The 20,843-nt window shown below is 53.5% G+C and overlaps 1 protein-coding gene across 1 annotated transcript; it reads right to left on the bottom strand.

Annotated features, from left to right (window-relative positions):
• Nucleotides 1–11,976: 11,976 nt before the first annotated feature.
• ncaph2 (non-SMC condensin II complex, subunit H2) lies at nt 11,977–19,267 on the bottom strand. Its single transcript, XM_056425431.1, has 19 exons — nt 19,166–19,267; nt 18,623–18,736; nt 18,412–18,513; nt 18,253–18,314; nt 18,129–18,198; nt 17,998–18,054; nt 17,839–17,918; nt 17,096–17,229; nt 16,867–17,024; nt 16,745–16,798; nt 16,514–16,676; nt 16,319–16,434; nt 16,054–16,147; nt 15,920–15,982; nt 15,711–15,760; nt 15,385–15,498; nt 13,460–14,032; nt 12,851–13,216; nt 11,977–12,142 (listed from the first exon to the last, which is right to left on the bottom strand). The coding sequence occupies exons 1-19, from the start codon at nt 19,256–19,258 to the stop codon at nt 12,014–12,016; spliced, it is 2,592 nt and encodes an 863-aa protein (XP_056281406.1). The 5' UTR covers nt 19,259–19,267; the 3' UTR covers nt 11,977–12,013.
• Nucleotides 19,268–20,843: the final 1,576 nt, after the last annotated feature.

The following is a 20,843-nucleotide window of genomic DNA, read 5'->3' as shown; positions in this document are numbered from 1 at the left end:
CACATGGATATTAAAATCTCCAACAATAATAACTTTATCGGTTTTAAGAACCAAACTTGATATAAATTCTGAGAATTCAGATATAAACTCTGAATATGGACCTGGTGGCGGTACAGAATCACAAATCGAATTGGCTGTAGTGTTTTCCAGGTTGGATGTGAAAGACTAAGAACAAGGCTTTCAAATGAGGTGTAGTGTAATTTTGGTTGAGGATTAATTAATAGGCTCGATTCAAAGATGGCTGCTACTCCACCTCCTCGACCGGTGCCTCGAGGAATGTGAGTATTAATATGACTTGGAGGAGTCGATTCATTCAGGCAGACATATTCTTCATGGCTCAGCCAGGTTTCAGTTAGGCAACATAAATCAATGTGATTATCTGATATTAAATCATTCAGTAACACAGCTTTAGATGACAGAGATCGAATATTTAGGAGACCACATTTAATAGACCTATTTTGTTGCACTGCTGAAATAATTGTGTTAACTTGTATAAGGTTATTGTGTACGACTCCTCTTCTGCTTACTTTTGATTTATTTAATTGAAGTGGCCGTGGGACAGACACAGTCTCTACTCTAAAGTCAAGGGTGGGTAACTGCTCGAATGGAAGAGCAGAGAAGGGTGTTAACTACAACTCTGCTCCCGGGTTCCTGATCTGAACCCTGGGTTGTCATAGATTAAGTCCGGTGATCAACTTGGTCATATTCGCAGAAATGAGACGCCTCCGTCAATGTGGGATGAATGCCGTCTCTCCTCATCAGATCAGGTTTTCCCAGAAAGTCTTCCAGTTGTCTCGTAGCCCACATTATTCGCTGGGCACCACCTCGACAGCCAGCGGTTGAAAGACGACATTCGGCTATACAATTCGTCTGTCTGCAAATTTGGGAGAGGCCAGAGAAAATTACGGTGTCCGACAACGTCTTGGCATAAGCACACACCGATTCCACATTAATTTTAGTGACTTCCGACCGACGGGCTCGGGCGTCATTACCACCGGCGTGTATTACAATCTGACTGTATCTCCGCTTATCCTTAGCCAGCAGCTTCAAACAAGACTCCACGTCGCCCGCTCTGGCCCCCGGGAGGCACACGACTCTGGTCCGTGGCCTCTTTTCACGTTCCTGACTATAGAGCTCCCGATAACCAGGGTGTGTTCCTCAGCGGGTGTGTCGCTGAGCAGGGAAAACTGGTTCGAAACGTGAAGTGGTTGGTGCACAGCGGGCTTCTGTGTAGACACACACACACACACACACACACACACACAGACAGCCACACACACAGAGACACATACACACAGACACACACACACAGACACACACACACACAGAGATACACACACACACAGACACACACACACAGAGATACACAGACACACACACACACACAGAGACACACACACACACACAGAGATACACACACAGACACACACACACACACAGAGATACACACAGACACACACACGCACACACAGCCACACACACAGAGATACACACACACAGACACACACACACAGACACACACACACAGACACACAGACACACAGAGATACACAGACACACACACGAGACCTACGAGTCGAGACCTACGAGACGAGAGACCGACCGAGACCTGGCGAGACCTACGAGACCTACGAGACGAGACCTACGAGACGAGACCTACGAGACGAGACTACGAGACGAGACCTACGAGACGAGACCTACGAGACGAGACCTACGAGACGAGACCCACGAGGCGAGGAGACTAGGCGAGACCCACAGACGAGACCATGAGTCGAGACTACGAGACGAGACCTACGAGACGAGACCTACTAGTCGAGACCTACGAGACGAGACTACGAGTCGAGACCTACGAGACGAGACCTACGAGACGAGACCTACGAGACGAGACCTACGAGACGAGACCTACGAGTCGAGACCTACGAGACGAGACTACGAGACGAGAGACCACGAGACCCTCGAGTCGAGACTACGACGAGACCTCTTAGACGAGACCTCTTAGACGAGACCCACGTCGAGACTCAGACGAGACCTCACGAGGCCGAGGACCTACGACGAGACCTACAGCGAGACCTCACAGATCAGACCTGGTCGGGACCTACGATGAGACCCAGTCGAGACCCACGAGACGAGACCTCGGAGGCCAGGAGACTCTCGAGACGAGACCTACGAGGCGAGACCTACAGACGATCACGAGGCGAGACTCACGAGGAGAGACCCACGAGGCGAGACCGACGAGAGAGACCTACGAGGAGAGACCCACGAGACGAGACCACGAGAGCAGGACCACGAGACGAGACCTACGAGGCGAGACCTCACAGGGAGGCAGGACCCACGAGACGAGACCTACGAGACGGACCTACGAGGCGGGACCTCACAGTCGAGACCTCACAGGAGACCTCAGACGAGACCTCACAGACGACCCAAGACGAGACCTACGAGGCGAGACCCACGGACGAGACCTACTAGGAGACCCACGAGACGAGACCTACGAGAGCGAGACCTACAGACGAGACCTACGAGGGCAGACTACGACGAGACCTACAGACGAGACCCGAGACCAGACTACGAGGCGAGACCGAGACTCTCGAGACGAGACCTACTGAGGCGAGACCTAGGACGAGATGAGACCTCGAGACGAGACCTCAGTCGAGACCTACTGACGAGACCACGAGGACCTGACCTACAATTCGAGTCGAGACCTACGAGACGAGACCTACGAGACGAGTACAACAATGATGTAACAACCACCACTAATACTTTTACTGTTGGGACTTGTTTGTCTCCAGCTGCAGTCCAACAACAACAACAAGAGAAGCTATAAATAAAGGTTAAAGGTTAAATGAGCCAAACAGCAATGAACAGCCACTCGCTGTAAAAAAAAGAGAGACGTTAGAGACCAGTGAGAGAGAGAGAGAGAGAGAGAGAGAGAGAGAGAGAGAGAGAGAGAGAGAGAGAGACAGGGAGAGAGAGAGAGAAAGAGAGACAGGGAGAGAGAGAGAGAGACAGGGAGACAGGGAGAGAGAGAGAAAGAAAGAGAGAGAGAGAGACAGGGGGAGAGAGAGAGAGGCAGACAGAGAGACAGGGGGAGAGAGAGAGAGAGAGAGAGACAGGCGAGAGAGAGAGAGACAGGAGAGAGAGAGACAGGAGAGAGAGAGAGAGAGAGAGAGAGGGAGAGAGAAAGAGAGAGAGAGGGAGAGAGAAAGATAGAGAGAGAGAGAGAGAGAGAGAGAGACAGGGAGACAGGGAGAGAGAGAGACAGGGAGACAGGGAGAGAGAGAGAGAGAGAGAGACAGGGAGACAGGGAGAGAGAGAGAGAGAGACAGGGAGACAGGGAGAGAGAGAGAGAGAGAGAGAGACAGGGAGACAGGGAGAGAGAGAGAGGGAGACAGGGAGACAGGGAGAGAGAGAGACATTAGAGACCAGTGAGAGACCAGCTGAGGGGGTCTGGAGTCTCTGGACCAGGTCTCTGTGTTTCTGTCAGAGTGGATCAAGTGGATCCTGGTTTCCTCAGAGTCTATTTCCAGCAGCTGTTGGTGGAGAGACCCCCGAGCAGAGCCAGCTGTCCTATCAATCAGAGCCCCCCACATGAGACCCCCACACACATGAGACCACCCCCCACATGAGACCACCACACACACACATGAGACCCCCACACACATGAGACCCCCACACACATGAGACCACCCCCCACATGAGACCCCCACACACATGAGACCCCCACACACATGAGACCCCCAGACACATGAGACCCCCACACACATGAGACCACCCCCATGAGACCCCACACATGAGACCCCACACATGGGACCCCCACACATGGGACCACCCCCCACATGAGACCCCACACATGGGACCATGGGACCCCCCACACATGGGACCCCCACACACATGAGACCCCACACATGAGACCACCCAGACCCACACATGAGACCACCCCCACATGGGACCACCACACATGAGACCCCCACACACATGAGACCGCCCCACATGAGACCCCACATGAGACCCCCACACATGAGACCCCACACATGGGACCCCACACACATGGGACCACCACACATGGGACCCCCACACATGAGACCCCCACACATGAGACCACCCCACATGAGACCCCCACACAAATGAGACCACCCCCCACATGAGACCCCACATGAGACCCCCACACATGAGACCCCCACACACATGAGACCCCCACACACATGAGACCACCCACACACACATGAGACCACCCCCCACATGAGACCCCCACACACATGAGACCACCCCCTACATGAGACCCCCACACATGAGACCACCCCACATGAGACCCCCACACATGAGACCCCCACATGAGACCACCCACATGAGACCCCCACACACGAGACCACCCCACATGAGACCCCCCACACACAGGACCACCCCCACATGAGACCACCCCCATGGACCCCACACATGAGACCACCCCACATGAACCCCACACACACACTGAGACCCCCACATGAGACCCCACACACACATGAGACCACCCCCCACATGAGACACCCACACACACACATGAGACCACCCCCCACATGAGACCCCCACACATGGGACCACCCCACATGAGACACCCACACACACACATGAGACCCCCCACACATGGGACCACCCCATGAGACCACCACACACACACATGAGACCCCCACACACATGAGACCACCCCCCACATGAGACCACCACACACACACATGAGACCCCCACACACATGAGACCACCCCCCACATGAGACCACCACACACACGAGACCCCACACATGGGACCACCCCCCACATGAGACCACCACACACACGAGACCACCACACACACATGAGACCCCCACACACACACATGAGACCACCCCCCACATGAGACCCCCACACACACATGAGACCACCCCCATGGGACCCCCACACAGACCACCCCACACAATGAGACCACCACACACAATACACACATAGGACCCACACACAGATTTTTAAAGGGAGACTACCTCTGGGTTCCCACACACTCACATTCACCACCCCAATAGACCCCACAAATAATATATTATGAATAGACTAATATATTATGAATATAATATCAATAGTGTGTGTGTAAAGGGGTGTCAGGTGCGGTGTGTGTGTAAAGGGTGTCCAGGTGTGTGTGTAAAGGGTGTCCAGGTGTGCAGTGTGTGTGTGTAAAGGGTGTCCAGGTGCGCAGTGTGTGTGTAAAGGGTGTCCAGGTGTGCAGTGTGTGTGTAAAGGGTGTCCAGGTGTGCAGTGTGTGTGTAAAGGGTGTCCAGGTGTGCAGTGTGTGTAAGGAAGGGTGTCCAGGTGTGCAGTGTGTGTAAAGGTAAAGGGTGTCCAGGTGCAGTGTGTGTAAAGGGTGTCCAGGTGTGTGTGTGTGTAAAGGGTGTCCAGGTGCAGTGTGTGTAAGGGTGTCCAGGTGCAGTGTGTGTGTAAAGGGTGTCCAGGTGTGCAGTGTGTGTAAAGGGTGTCCAGGTGTGCAGTGTGTGTGTAAGGGTGTCCAGGTGCAGTGTGTGTGTAAAGGGTGTCCAGGTGCAGTGTGTGTGTGTAAAGGGTGTCCAGGTGTGGTGTGTGTGTAAAGGGTGTCCAGGTGTGCAGTGTGTGTAAAAGGGTGTCCAGGTGTGCAGTGTGTGTGTAAAGGGTGTCCAGGTGTGCAGTGTGTGTGTGGTGTCAGGTGTGCAGTGTGTGTGTAAAGGGTGTCCAGGTGCAGTGTGTGTGTAAAGGTGTCCAGGTGTGCAGTGTGTGTGTAAAGGTGTCCAGGTGCAGTGTGTGTAAAGGGTGTCCAGGTGTGCAGTGTGTGTGTAAAGGGTGTCCAGGTGCGCAGTGTGTGTGTAAAGGGTGTCCAGGTGCGCAGTGTGTGTGTGTAAAGGGTGTCCAGGTGTGCAGTGTGTGTGTAAAGGGTGTCCAGGTGTGCAGTGTGTGTGTAAAGGGTGTCCAGGTGTGCAGTGTGTGTGTAAAGGGTGTCCAGGTGTGCAGTGTGTGTGTGTAAAGGGTGTCCAGGTGCGCAGTGTGTGTGTGTAAAGGGTGTCCAGGTGCGCAGTGTGTGTGTGTAAAGGGTGTCCAGGTGTGCAGTGTGTGTGTAAAGGGTGTCCAGGTGCGCAGTGTGTAAAGGGTGTCCAGGTGCAGTGTGTGTGTAAAGGGTGTCCAGGTGCGCAGTGTGTGTGTGTAAAGGGTGTCCAGGTGTGCAGTGTGTGTGTAAAGGGTGTCCAGGTGCGCAGTGTGTGTGTAAAGGGTGTCCAGGTGTGCAGTGTGTGTGTGTAAAGGGTGTCCAGGTGTGCAGTGTGTGTGTAAAGGGTGTCCAGGTGTGCAGTGTGTGTGTAAAGGTGTCCAGGTGCAGTGTGTGTGTAAAGGGTGTCCAGGTGTGCAGTGTGTGTGTAAAGGGTGTCCAGGTGTGCAGTGTGTGTGTGTAAAGGGTGTCCAGGTGTGCAGTGTGTGTGTAAAGGGTGTCCAGGTGTGCAGTGTGTGTGTAAAGGGTGTCCAGGTGCGCAGTGTGTGTGTAAAGGGTGTCCAGGTGCAGTGTGTGTGTAAAGGGTGTCCAGGTGTGCAGTGTGTGTGTAAAGGGTGTCCAGGTGCGCAGTGTGTGTGTGTAAAGGGTGTCCAGGTGTGCAGTGTGTGTGTAAAGGGTGTCCAGGTGTGCAGTGTGTGTGTGTAAAGCGTGTCCAGGTGTGCAGTGTGTGTGTGTAAAGGGTGTCCAGGTGTGCAGTGTGTGTGTAAAGGGTGTCCAGGTGCGCAGTGTGTGTAAAGGTGTCCAGGTTTGTAGTTTGTGTGTAAAAGGGTGTCCAGGTGTGCAGTGTGTGTGTAAGGGTGTCCAGGTGCAGTGTGTGTAAAGGGTCCAGGTGTGCAGTGTGTGTGTAAAGGGTGTCCAGGTGTGCAGTGTGTGTGTGTAAAGGGTGTCCAGGTGTGCAGTGTGTGTGTAAAGGGTGTCCAGGTGTGCAGTGTGTGTGTGTAAAGGGTGTCCAGGTGTGCAGTGTGTGTGTGTAAAGGGTGTCCAGGTGTGCAGTGTGTGTAAAGGGTGTCCAGGTGTGCAGTGTGTGTGTAAAGGGTGTCCAGGTGTGCAGTGTGTGTGTAAAGGGTGTCCAGGTGTGCAGTGTGTGTGTAAAGGGTGTCCAGGTGTGCAGTGTGTGTGTGTAAAGGGTGTCCAGGTGTGCAGTGTGTGTGTGTAAAGGGTGTCCAGGTGCGCAGTGTGTGTGTAGGGTGTCCAGGTGTGCAGTGTGTGTGTAAAGGGTGTCCAGGTGTGCAGTGTGTGTGTAAAGGGTGTCCAGGTGCGCAGTGTGTGTGTGTAAAGGGTGTCCAGGTGTGCAGTGTGTGTGTAAAGGGTGTCCAGGTGTGCAGTGTGTGTAAAGGGTGTCCAGGTGCAGTGTGTGTGTAAAAGGGTGTCCAGGTGCAGTGTGTGTAAAGGTGTCCAGGTGTGCAGTGTGTGTGTAAAGGGTGTCCAGGTGCGCAGTGTGTGTGTGTAAAGGGTGTCCAGGTGCGCAGTGTGTGTGTGTAAAGGGTGTCCAGTGCAGGTGTGTGTAAAGGGTGTCCAGGTGCAGTGTGTGTGTGTAAAGGGTGTCCAGGTGCGCAGTGTGTGTAAAGGTGTCCAGGTGTGCAGTGTGTGTGTGTAAAGGGTGTCCAGGTGCGCAGTGTGTGTGTAAAGGGTGTCCAGGTGCGCAGTGTGTGTGTAAAAGGGTGTCCAGGTGTGCAGTGTGTGTGTAAAGGGTGTCCAGGTGTGCAGTGTGTGTGTAAAGTGGTGCGCAGTGTGTGTGTAAAGGGTGTCCAGGTGCGCAGTGTGTGTGTGTAAAGGGTGTCCAGGTGTGCGTGTAAAGGGTGTCCAGGTGCGCAGTGTGTGTGTGTGTGTAAAGGGTGTCCAGGTGTGCAGTGTGTGTGTAAAGGGTGTCCAGGTGTGCAGTGTGTGTGTAAAGGGTGTCCAGGTGCAGTGTGTGTGTAAGGGTGTCCAGGTGCGCAGTGTGTGTGTAAAGGGTGTCAGGTGTGCAGTGTGTGTGTAAAGGGTGTCCAGGTGTGCAGTGTGTGTGTAAGGGTGTCCAGGTGTGCAGTGTGTGTGTAAAGGGTCCAGGTGTGCAGTGTGTGTGTGTGTAAAGGGTGTCCAGGTGCAGTGTGTGTGTGTAAAGGTGTCCAGGTGCGCAGTGTGTGTGTAAAGGGTGTCCAGGTGCAGTGTGTGTGTAAAGGGTGTCCAGGTGTGCAGTGTGTGTGTGTAAAGGGTGTCCAGGTGTGCAGTGTGTGTGTGTAAAGGGTGTCCAGGTGTGCAGTGTGTGTGTGTAAAGGGTGTCCAGGTGTGCAGTGTGTGTAAAGGGTGTCCAGGTGCGCAGTGTGTGTGTGTAAAGGGTGTCCAGGTGTGCAGTGTGTGTGTAAAGGGTGTCCAGGTGTGCAGTGTGTGTGTGTAAAGGGTGTCCAGGTGTGCAGTGTGTGTAAAGGGTGTCCAGGTGTGCAGTGTGTGTGTAATGTGTGTGTAAAGGGTGTCCAGGTGTGCAGTGTGTGTGTAAAGGGTGTCCAGGTGTGCAGTGTGTGTGTAAAGGGTGTCCAGGTGTGCAGTGTGTGTGTAAAGGGTGTGCAGTGTGTGTGTAAAGGGTGTCCAGGTGCGCAGTGTGTGTAAAGGGTGTCCAGGTGTGCAGTGTGTGTGTGTAAAGGGTGTCCAGGTGTGCAGTGTGTGTGTGTAAAGGGTGTCCAGGTGTGCAGTGTGTGTGTAAAGGGTGTCCAGGTGTGCAGTGTGTGTGTAAAGGGTGTCCAGGTGTGCAGTGTGTGTGTAAAGGGTGTCCAGGTGTGCAGTGTGTGTGTAAAGGGTGTCCAGGTGTGCAGTGTGTGTGTAAAGGGTGTCCAGGTGTGCAGTGTGTGTGTAAAGGGTGTCCAGGTGTGCAGTGTGTGTGTAAAGGGTGTCCAGGTGTGCAGTGTGTGTGTGTAAAGGGGTGTCCAGGTGTGCAGTGTGTAAAAGGGTGTCCAGGTGTGCAGTGTGTGTGTAAAGGGTGTCCAGGTGCAGTGTGTGTGTGTAAAGGGTGTCCAGGTGTGCAGTGTGTGTGTAAAGGGTGTCCAGGTGTGCAGTGTGTGTGTAAAGGGTGTCCAGGTGTGCAGTGTGTGTGTAAAGGGTGTCCAGGTGCAGTGTGTGTGTAAAGGGTGTCCAGGTGTGCAGTGTGTGTGTGTAAAGGGTGTCCAGGTGTGCAGTGTGTGTGTAAAGGGTGTCCAGGTGCGCAGTGTGTGTAAAGGGTGTCCAGGTGTGCAGTGTGTGTGTAAAGGGTGTCCAGGTGCGCAGTGTGTGTAAAGGGTGTCCAGGTGCGCAGTGTGTGTGTAAAGGGTGTCCAGGTGCGCAGTGTGTGTGTGTAAAGGGTGTCCAGGTGCAGTGTGTGTGTGTAAAGGGTGTCCAGGTGCGCAGTGTGTGTGTGTAAAGGGTGTCCAGGTGCGCAGTGTGTGTAAAGGGTGTCCAGGTGCGCAGTGTGTGTGTAAAGGGTGTCCAGGTGTGTGTGTGTAAAGGTGTCCAGGTGTGCAGTGTGTGTGTAAAGGGTGTCCAGGTGTGCAGTGTGTGTGTAAAGGGTGTCCAGGTGTGCAGTGTGTGTGTAAAGGGTGTCCAGGTGTGCAGTGTGTGTGTAAAGGGTGTCCAGGTGTGCAGTGTGTGTGTGTAAAGGGTGTCCAGGTGTGCAGTGTGTGTGTAAAGGGTGTCCAGGTGTGCAGTGTGTGTGTAAAGGGTGTCCAGGTGTGCAGTGCAGTGTGTGTGTAAAGGGTGTCCAGGTGTGCAGTGTGTGTGTAAAGGGTGTCCAGGTGCACAGTGTGTGTGTAAAGGGTGTCCAGGTGTGCAGTGTGTGTGTGTAAAGGGTGTGCAGTGTGTGTGTAAAGGGTGTCCAGGTGTGCAGTGTGTGTGTAAAGGGTGTCCAGGTGTGCAGTGTGTGTGTAAAGGGTGTCCAGGTGTGCAGTGTGTGTGTGTAAAGGGTGTCCAGGTGTGCAGTGTGTGTGTAAAGGGTGTCCAGGTGTGTGTGCGTAAAGGGTGTCCAGGTGTGCAGTGTGTGTGTAAAGGGTGTCCAGGTGTGCAGTGTGTGTGTGTAAAGGGTGTCCAGGTGTGCAGTGTGTGTGTAAAGGGTGTCCAGGTGCAGTGTGTGTGTAAAGGGTGTCCAGGTGTGCAGTGTGTGTGTAAAGGGTGTCCAGGTGTGCAGTGTGTGTGTAAAGGGTGTCCAGGTGTGCAGTGTGTGTGTAAAGGGTGTCCAGGTGTGCAGTGTGTGTGTGTAAAGGGTGTCCAGGTGTGCAGTGTGTGTGTGTAAAGGGTGTCCAGGTGTGCAGTGTGTGTGTAAAGGGTGTCCAGGTGTGCAGTGTGTGTGTAAAGGGTGTCCAGGTGTGCAGTGTGTGTGTGTGTAAAGGAACTCCAGAGCCACGGACACGTTCTCCAGCTTCATCTGGCGGCAGTTGGGTCTGGAGTGGTACTTCCGGAACATCTTCTTGTGGCTGAGCACCTCCAGCAGCCCGATGAGCTTCAGCCCGTCGCTCAGGTCCTTCTGCAGGTCCTGGATCCGCTTGCTGAGGACCTTCAGGTGCTCGTTGCACCAGCGCGTGAAGGTGTTCTGCTGGATCTTCTTCCACGGAGCGTCCTCGGCCAGGTCCTTCTCCGTGGCCGGGAGCTCCTCCTCCTCCTCTTCCTCCTGGTAGCCGCTGTTGGTCATCATGCTGCCCCCCTCGACAGCGAGGAGAGGAAGAGGAGCAGCGGCCCTTCTGCAAGGCGCTCCGGTCCGGACTCCGTTAGTCCTCCTGGAACGACACAAGTGAAGAAGAACCAGAAGAAGTCTCGCGGGTCCGGGTCTCCGGGTCTGCGGGTCTGGAGAAGCGGATCCGGTTTAAGAGGCTCGGCGTCACTGTGCCGGACTCCCAGGAATGTCTCCTCCATGGCCTTAAAGCGGGCAGACACGGGGGCGCGGCTCATTGGACGGTGGCGGGGCAGGGGGCGTGGCCATGCCCCCCCCCCCCACACACACACACACACTCGGGTATTTATAGAGGCTCCAAACCAGGGGGGGGGTTAAGAGAAAACATGACGTCATCTGAGGTGGGACTGGGACTGTGGTACATGTACTGTTTGTGTTGCAGGACGTTGGGCTCCAGGTGCATTGTGGGTGATGTGCTCGGAGCGAGGAGACTCCTCCTCCTTCCTCCTGGTGTTGCTCAGCAGGCGGCCCCGCCCCCTGTCCCCCTCCGGCTCTGAGGACCCGCGGAGCCGCCTCCAGCCTGCTGGACCACGCCGGGCGGCGCCGCCTCCAGCCTGCTGGACCACACCGGGCGGCGCCGCCTCCAGCCTGCTGGACCACGCCGGGCGGCGCCGCCTCCAGCCTGCTGGACCACGCCGGGCGGCGCCGCTCCTCGACGGACTCCTGGGCCGCTGGGTGCTGCTGTACTTCGGCTTCACGCGCCGCGCTGAGCGTCTTCATCACCGTGGACCCGGAGCGGGGCGACGCGCCGGCCCGCTCCGGCCGGGACTTCCGCCCGCGGCTCATCGGACTCACCGGCACCGCGACTACCGGGTCTACCCCAGCGCCGGCCGGACGAGGACGACCTGGTCCAGACGGGCGCTTCCTGGACTACTACGACCGCACCGAGGACCACATCGCCCAACTACGACCCGCTGGACCCAGAGCCCGTCCTGAGGGCCCAGTAGAACCCGGTCCTGAGGGCCCCGCAGAACCCGTCCTGAGGGCCCCGCAGAACCCATCCTGAGGGCCCAGTAGAACCCGGTCCTGAGGGCCCCGCAGAATCCGTCCTGAGGGCCCCGCAGAACCCGTCCTGAGGGCCCCGCAGAACCCGTCCTGAGGGCCCAGTAGAACCCATCCTGAGGGCCCCGCAGAGTGTGACGGTTCTGTTCCAGAATAAACGGTTTCATGAATCCTCGGATCATATATTAGATCATAAAATATAATATATATATACAAATATAATCATGAAAATTATTCTGAATGTTTGAGAAAATAAAAACATTTTTAAAGGAGAATTAAAATAAATGAAGTGTTATAAATTGAGGCCAATATTTATTTATTACACACACACACACACTATGGCCCCGCCCCCAGGCTCTTGAACCTATCGGTGGCCCTCTCGGTGCTCAGCAGCTCCAGGCTCATCGTGTCCACCCCGACCTCCAGAGGCCCGGCGCTGGACACGCCCACCGTCAGGTCGTTGGCCTGGGACAGGTGAGACACACGGCAGGTGAGACACAGACAGGTGAGACACACGACAGGTGAGACACACGACAGGTGAGACACAGACAGGTGAGACACAGACAGGTGAGACACAGACAGGTGAGACACAGACAGGTGAGACACAGACAGGTGAGACACAGACAGGTGAGACACAGACAGGTGAGACACAGACAGGTGAGACACAGACAGGTGAGACACAGACAGGTGAGACACAGACAGGTGAGACACAGACAGGTGAGACACAGACAGGTGAGACACAGACAGGTGAGACACAGACAGGTGAGACACAGACAGGTGAGACACAGACAGGTGAGACACAGACAGGTGAGACACAGACAGGTGAGACACAGACAGGTGAGACACAGACAGGTGAGACACAGACAGGTGAGACACAGACAGGTGAGACACAGACAGGTGAGACACAGACAGGTGAGACACAGACAGGTGAGACACAGACAGGTGAGACACAGACAGGTGAGACACAGACAGGTGAGACACAGACAGGTGAGACACAGACAGGTGAGACACAGACAGGTGAGACACAGACAGGTGAGACACAGACAGGTGAGACACAGACAGGTGAGACACAGACAGGTGAGACACAGACAGGTGAGACACAGACAGGTGAGACACACAGGAGGCCAGCAGGTATGTACAGGTGACAGTAAGCATGTTGTTGTTGTTGTTTACCAGCTGTAGGGAGGCCAGCAGGTATGTACAGGTGACAGTAAGCATGTTGTTGTTGTTTACCAGCTGTAGGGAGGCCAGCAGGTATGTACAGGTGACAGTAAGCATGTTGTTGTTGTTTACCAGCTGTAGGGAGGCCAGCAGGTATGTACAGGTGACAGTAAACATGTTGTTGTTGTTTATCAGCTGTAGGGAGGCCAGCAGGTATGTACAGGTGACAGTAAGCATGTTGTTGTTGTTTACCAGCTGTAGGGAGGCCAGCAGATATTTACAGGTGACAGTAAACATGTTGTTGTTGTTTACCAGCTGTAGGGAGGCCAGCAGGTATTTACAGGTGACAGTAAGCATGTTGTTGTTGTTGTTTACCAGCTATAGGGAGGCCAGCAGGTATTTACAGTTGACAGTAAGCATGTTGTTGTTATTGTTGTTTACCAGCTATAGGGAGGCCAGCAGGTATTTACAGGTGACAGTAAACATGTTGTTGTTGTTTACCAGCTGTAGGGAGGCCAGCAGGTATTTACAGGTGACAGTAAATATGTTGTTGTTGTTTACCAGCTGTAGGGAGGCCAGCAGGTATGTACAGGTGACAGTAAATATGTTGTTGTTGTTTACCAGCTGTAGGGAGGCCAGCAGGTATTTACAGGTGACAGTAAACATGTTGTTGTTTACCAGCTGTAGGGAGGCCAGCAGGTATTTACAGGTGACAGTAAACATGTTGTTGTTTACCAGCTGTAGGGAGGCCAGCAGGTATTTACAGGTGACAGTAAACATGTTGTTGTTTACCAGCTGTAGGGAGGCCAGCAGGTATTTACAGGTGACAGTAAACATGTTGTTGTTTACCAGCTGTAGGGAGGCCAGCAGGTATTTACAGGTGACAGTAAACATGTTGTTGTTTACCAGCTGTAGGGAGGCCAGCAGGTATTTACAGGTGACAGTAAACATGTTGTTGTTTACCAGCTGTAGGGAGGCCAGCAGGTATTTACAGGTGACAGTAAACATGTTGTTGTTTACCAGCTGTAGGGAGGCCAGCAGGTATTTACAGGTGACAGTAAACATGTTGTTGTTTACCAGCTGTAGGGAGGCCAGCAGGTATTTACAGGTGACAGTAAACATGTTGTTGTTTACCAGCTGTAGGGAGGCCAGCAGGTATTTACAGGTGACAGTAAACATGTTGTTGTTTACCAGCTGTAGGGAGGCCAGCAGGTATTTACAGGTGACAGTAACATGTTGTTGTTTACCAGCTGTAGGGAGGCCAGCAGGTATTTACAGGTGACAGTAAACATGTTGTTGTTACCAGCTGTAGGAGGCCAGCAGGTATTTACAGGTGACAGTAAACAGCTGCTCCTGAGCACACAGAGAGACAGGTGACCACCAGCTGCTCCTGATGCACCACAGAGAGACAGGTGACCACCAGCTGCTCCTGAACGCACACAGAGAGAGACAGGTGACCACCAGCTGCTCCTGACGCACACAACAACAGGTGACCACCAGCAGCACCACAGAGAGACAGGTGACCACCAGCTGCTCCTGAAGCACACTGAGAGAGAGACAGGTGACCACCAGCTGCTCCTGAACGCACCACAGAGAGAGAGACAGGTGACCACCAGCTGCTCCTGAACGCACCACAGAGAGAGAGACAGGTGACCACCAGCTGCTCCTGAACGCACCACAGAGAGAGACAGGTGACCACCAGCTGCTCCTGAACGCACCACAGAGAGACAGGTGACCACCAGCTGCTCCTGAACGCACCACAGAGAGACAGGTGACCACCAGCTGCTCCTGAACGCACCACAGAGAGAGACAGGTGACCACCAGCTGCTCCTGAACGCACCACAGAGAGAGACAGGTGACCACCAGCTGCTCCTGAACGCACCACAGAGAGAGACAGGTGACCACCAGCTGCTCCTGAACGCACCACAGAGAGAGACAGGTGACCACCAGCTGCTCCTGAACGCACCACAGAGAGAGACAGGTGACCACCAGCTGCTCCTGAACGCACCACAGAGAGAGACAGGTGACCACCAGCTGCTCCTGAACGCACCACAGAGAGAGACAGGTGACCACCAGCTGCTCCTGAACGCACCACAGAGAGAGACAGGTGACCACCAGCTGCTCCTGAACGCACCACAGAGAGAGACAGGTGACCACCAGCTGCTCCTGAACGCACCACAGAGAGAGACAGGTGACCACCAGCTGCTCCTGAACGCACCACAGAGAGACAGGTGACCACCAGCTGCTCCTGAACGCACCACAGAGAGAGAGACAGGTGACCACCAGCTGCTCCTGAACGCACCACAGAGAGAGACAGGTGACCACCAGCTGCTCCTGAACGCACCACAGAGAGACAGGTGACCACCAGCTGCTCCTGAACGCACCACAGAGAGAGACAGGTGACCACCAGCTGCTCCTGAACGCACCACAGAGAGACAGGTGACCACCAGCTGCTCCTGAACGCACCACAGAGAGAGACAGGTGACCACCAGCTGCTCCTGAACGCACCACAGAGACACAGGTGACCACCAGCTGCTCCTGAACGCACCACAGAGAGACAGGTGACCACCAGCTGCTCCTGAACGCACCACAGAGAGAGACAGGTGACCACCAGCTGCTCCTGAACGCACCACAGAGAGACAGGTGACCACCAGCTGCTCCTGAACGCACCACAGAGACAGACAGGTATATTGATCCTCTTGATTCTATTGATCGTATTGATTCGATTGATCGTATTGATTCCATTAATCGTATTGATTCCATTGATCGTATTGATTCCATTGATCGTATTGATCGCATTGATTCTATTGATCATATTGATTCCATTGATCGTATTATTCTATTGATTCTATTGATCGTATTGATCTCTTACCACACGCAGCTTCACTAGATCTTCATAACTCAGTTCGTCACTCTGAGCCTCTGAAAAGAAAAAGTTAGAATAAATCAATAAAGAAGCTTCAGTAACTTAGAGGTGTGTGTGTGTCCTACAGGTGTGTGTGTGTGTGTCCTACAGGTGTGTGTGTGTGTCCTACAGGTGTGTGTGTGTGTGTGTGTCCTACAGGTGTGTGTGTGTCCTACCTGCTGATATGAAGTCTGGAGCCTGGAGGTCGTCCTGTTCATTGTCTGAGTCTCCGTCTCCACCTTATAGATTATTGATCAGATTTATATTAAATCATGAATCTCATAACACGAGAAGAGAGTGACGGTTTTACCCAGCAGGTCCACAGGCTCCTCCCCCTGCTGATTAGGCCCCTCCTCCAGCTGCAGGAAGGTCCTCCTCAGTTCTTCATCAGAGACCACCACCCCCTGAGTGACATCACACCCCCTGAGTGACATCATACCCCCTGACCATCTCAACCTATTTACTTGATATGTATATATATAACGTAAATAGTATATATATATATACACAATATAAATAAATATCTATATATGTATGTATGCTGTCCTCCCTCTCCTGGCCACCAGGGGGCCTACCTCTCTCCTACGGAGCGTCCTCTGGGCCCTGAGCCGGGTCCTCATGGTGCTCAGGTAGATGTAGTTCAGGTCTGGGGACGCTGGTCCGTTCCTCAGCTTCGGCTCCGGAGGGTCGACTGACACAAAAACACCATCTTCATCATCATCTTCATCACCTCCTTCGTCTTCCTCTGGACACACAGAGCCGGGTCTCACAGGTCCTCGTGAACCAGGTCCTGAAGTCCGGCGGCGCCCCTCGTCTCCTCTTCCTCTTCCCTCCGTCCTCCAGACCTTCAGGCGCCGCGTGGCACCGGCCGGGCCTGGGGGGCCTGTCCTCCTGCAGGACGGCGTACGGGTCACACAGCACCCACACGCTCACCTGGAGGACACGAGGACAGGGTCACCCGGAGGACACGAGCACCTGGCGGCGCGAGGACGTGGACCTACAGGCGCGTCTCTGGCGGGGCGCGGCCCTCGGGTCGGCCGCCCTGCAGGAGGAGCCTGAAACACATGGAAAGACTCAGGGACCGGCTCAGAGGCTCCGGACAGAACCGAGGATGGAAGGAGACCTGGTGCCGGTCCACGTGCTCCTCCGGGCCCTGGTCCGGGCCCTGGTCCGGGCCCTGGTCCGGGCCCTGGTCCTGCTCCATGTTGTGGTCCTCTAAAGGAAGGAAGTTCTCCACGGCGTCTCCTCCGTTGTCTTCCACCTCAGCAGGAGCGTCCTCACCTGCATGAAGAGGACACATTGAGATCAGGGAGCCTCCATCAGGGTCTAGAGGACCAGGACCAGGACCAGACCTCTCGGCTCTGCAGGGTCCACAACAAGCCTGGAGGGGGCGGAGCCCAGAGTGAGTAGGATCACATCCTGGGCTCCCGGGACGAAGAGGTTGATCCTGAAGTCCTTCTGGCTGCACAGCAGGTCCCCGGAGACACTGGAGGGAGACAAGGGACGTTAGCCAGGGGACAAGAGCCAGGGGACATGAGGACAAGAGCCAGGGGACAGGAGCCAGGGGACAAGAGCCACGGGACAGGAGGACAGGAGCCAGGGGACAGGAGCCAGGGGACATGAGGACAAGAGCCAGGAGGACAAGAGCCAGTGGACATGAGGACAAGAGCCAGGAGGACAAGAGCCAGGGGACAAGAGGACAGGAGCCAGGAGGACAAGAGCCAGGAGGACAAGAGCCAGGGGACATGAGGACAAGAGCCAGGAGGACAAGAGCCAGGGGACATGAGGACAAGAGCCAGGGGACAGGAGGACAAGAGCCAGGGGACAAGAGGACAAGAGCCAGGGGACAGGAGCCAGGAGGACAAGAGCCAGGGGACAAGAGGACAAGAGCCAGGAGGACAAGAGTCAGGGGACAAGAGCCAGGAGGACAAGAGTCAGGGGACAAGAGGACAAGAGCCAGGAGGACAAGAGTCAGGGGACAAGAGGACAAGAGCCAGGAGGACAAGAGCCAGGGGACAAGAGGACAAGAGCCAGGAGGACAGGAGCCAGGGGGACAGGAGGACAGGAGCCAGGGGACAGACCACCATGTCCTGACCTGAGGAGCGGGAGCTTCTGCTTCTCTGTCGTCTGAAGAGGAATCAGAGACTCGGGAGGAAGAGGAGCAACGCTCACCGTCTGAGGAAGAGCAGCCACACAGACCAGTTAGTCTGGACCACCAGAGCGAGCCCGGTGGTCCCAGAGCGAGCCGGCTCACCGCGGTGGAGTCGGCCTTCATGGCGTTCCCGGACACGTCGATGTCGAGCGCCGTGAACTGAAGGAGAAGAGGGGTCGTCTCAATGACATCCTACATTACCCACAATGCCTTTCTGTAACCTGGCTTCTCACCACACAGTCAGCATCGTGTTCGCCGGCCGCCTCTTCGTCCTCCTGGGACTCGGCCGACTGCTTGGTGCGCCTGTGGGGTCAAAGGTCAGAGGAGAGCACACCAGCGGCTGGGGGCGGGGCTTACTTCTTGTTGCGGTCGTTGATGTACTCCAGGGTTTGGTAAACCAGGCTGTGCAGCAGCTCCACCTGCAACAGAGGACACGGCGTCAGGGGACACGTTCCTCCTCAGCGGGACCAGGACCAGATCCAGGACCAGATCCAGATCCAGGACCAGGACCAGGACCTTCTTGCTGTAGATGCAGGCCGAGCCCTGGATCAGCAGCGCCGCTTCTGCAAAGTTCAGCCGGGTCTTCCCTCCGTCGAAGGTGATGCACATGGTGTCCAGCTGCAGGAGCACAGAGACGCTGTTGGACTCCACTTTGACTCCGCCCCCCTAAGCTTCCCCGATTGGCTCACACCAGACTCCGCCCCCTAACCTTCCCCGATTGGCTCACCTCTTCCAGGTAGTCGTTGAGCTCCGAGGCCACGTCGATGTCCCAGTTCTTCGTGAGCTCTCTGATTGGCTGCAGCAGGTGAGGGAACCTGCTCTCCGTGAACTCCATGAGTACCTGAGAACACAATGAAGTATTAATGCACAACATATCACAGACTACATTAGAATGGTATTTGAAAACGCATCACAGTATTATTATTATATATCTTTAAACACATCACAGTATTATTATATATTTGTAAACGCATTACAGTATTTCAGCAGACATGTAGCGGGTGCAGTTTAGAATACCATAGTATTAAAACACAAATGAAGTAAAAGTACCTCGCAATAAGTTCAACTTAAGACAAGTCAGGACGGAGTCTGTGTGACGTCATAACAATGGCGGCTCGTGGAAACATGAACATCTAAACGGATCAATCGTCATAAAGCTTGGAGTCAACACGTCCTCTTGATACTAACTATGACGTACGACGACGTTAACGGAGCCAAGTAAACTCCAACTAATCCTCCTCCACTGCGAGGCTGAGCCGAGGAGCCTCACCGGGAGACGAGCGCGAGCCAACTGCCGCCAAACGCTCTTCTTCGCGGGTCTCTTCTTCTTCTTCTTCTTTTTACATGTTTGGGCGGATGGCATCCAGTGAACGGTACATTTCCGCCACCTCCTGTCGTGGAGTGTGGACCTTACAACACCAAACAAACAACACCCAACAGAATACCCACAAAACAAAATCAATAAAACAAACAAAACAAAAGGGAGATTCAAAAATGTCAGTGCTTTAAATTCTATCGCTTAATCCTGTTTCTTTCAAATATTGTAATACCTGTCCTGCCCCCAATTTTAACGCATCTGTTAGATTGAGTTCCTCCACTCCCAGCTTCCTCTTCAACATGTCGCTCAATGACAATGACAGATGATATGTTCTCCAGATTCTGGTCCTTGAGGCTCACATCGTCCTGTTGTTTATTTATAGATGCATTGTTTAGTTCAGCCTTGGCCCGATCCTCAGCCTGGTTCCTGTGTGTTCTTCTAGCTCAGGGGTGGGCAAACTTTTTGACTTGCGGGCCACAATCGGTTCTAAAATGTGACAGAGGGGCCGGGCCAGGAGCATTTGGACACGCAATGTAATTTATTAAACCTGGAGATTGAGTCTGATTTTTATACATTTCAATTGAAGGTGCAAAGTTAAAGAAACCGACATTTAGTGGAAAAAGATCAATGGAATCACTTTCAACATTCAAAACATATTATTACCCAATGAAATAATAAAGCTCAATAATTTCTAATTGTTTTAAACACCGCAAAATAATGGACGGATTGTCTCAGCTCTCTAGAATATAATGAGGCCCAATTGTCCTCAGGTACAAGTGGAAAGAGAAAATATGGCCCTAAAGCTGAAAATTGAAGTTGGATTTTTAAAAATTCTTCATATCTCTTCTGAAAACACACCTTTACTCATGTGGACCAACTGTTTTGGTGTTTGAAATTGGTTTTCCAAAGGTCATAGGTTCACAAAAGCAGTGCAATATCTGAATACAATGCTAGATACATGTAAATAAATGTGGAAAACTAAATTTGTTATTATCGTTTTGAGTACAAATTATGTGGTCCGTCACACATTCACCAAAATGATAAAGATGGGACTGAGAAATGACTTCATATTGCAGATACAGTTTCATGGGGTGTGTGCAAATAAAAAATTACCATAACATTTTTTTTTTCAAATAGATATGTATTGTACATAAATAAATAAAACTACATTATATACATGTTGAGAAATAGAAAACAGAACACAACTATTGGCACAGACTATTTACAATATGGCTTCACTATCATAACATCATGTCATCGTGTCATGCTGGTGGTCCTCCGGGGCACGAGAGCTCTCTGCTGGCCGGGCAGGTGGAGCTGCAGGTGGAGCTGCAGGCGCTGGTGAATCCTCTCTGTAAAATACAATAGCCTACTAGTCAGCACCGCGCACATGTAACGGACACCGTGACACGTAACGTCTAGTGAAGACTCTTACCCGGTCCAAGTGGACCTCTTCTGGCTGCGTGTTCCTCATGGCTCCGCAGCTTCTCCTCCTCCGGAGGCTCCGCGCTGCTCGCCAAAATCACTGCAGCTGTTTATAAATGAGCCTCACCTGTGTGGTGGGCGGGTCCTTTGTGATTTATTGAGTGTTCATTGGTTGTTTTTTCCCGCAAAATGTTGACAGACAAAC

Source organism: Pseudoliparis swirei, chromosome 10 (genome assembly GCF_029220125.1).
Source record: "Pseudoliparis swirei isolate HS2019 ecotype Mariana Trench chromosome 10, NWPU_hadal_v1, whole genome shotgun sequence".
Lineage (NCBI taxonomy): Eukaryota > Metazoa > Chordata > Actinopteri > Perciformes > Liparidae > Pseudoliparis > Pseudoliparis swirei.
This window is presented reverse-complemented; position numbering and strand designations above follow the sequence as displayed.

Bases quoted from the DNA above. Each gene is read 5' to 3' on its own strand.
- ncaph2 (XM_056425431.1), bottom strand. From the start codon at position 19,258: ATGCCATCCGCCCAAACATGTAAAAAGAAGAAGAAGAAGAAGAGACCC. The intron at 18,514-18,622 runs GTGAGCCAATCG...GTGCTCCTGCAG, and splicing joins TCAACGACTACCTGGAAGAG to CTGGACACCATGTGCATCAC. The intron at 18,315-18,411 runs GTCCTGGTCCTG...CCTCTGTTGCAG, and splicing joins CCTGCATCTACAGCAAGAAG to GTGGAGCTGCTGCACAGCCT.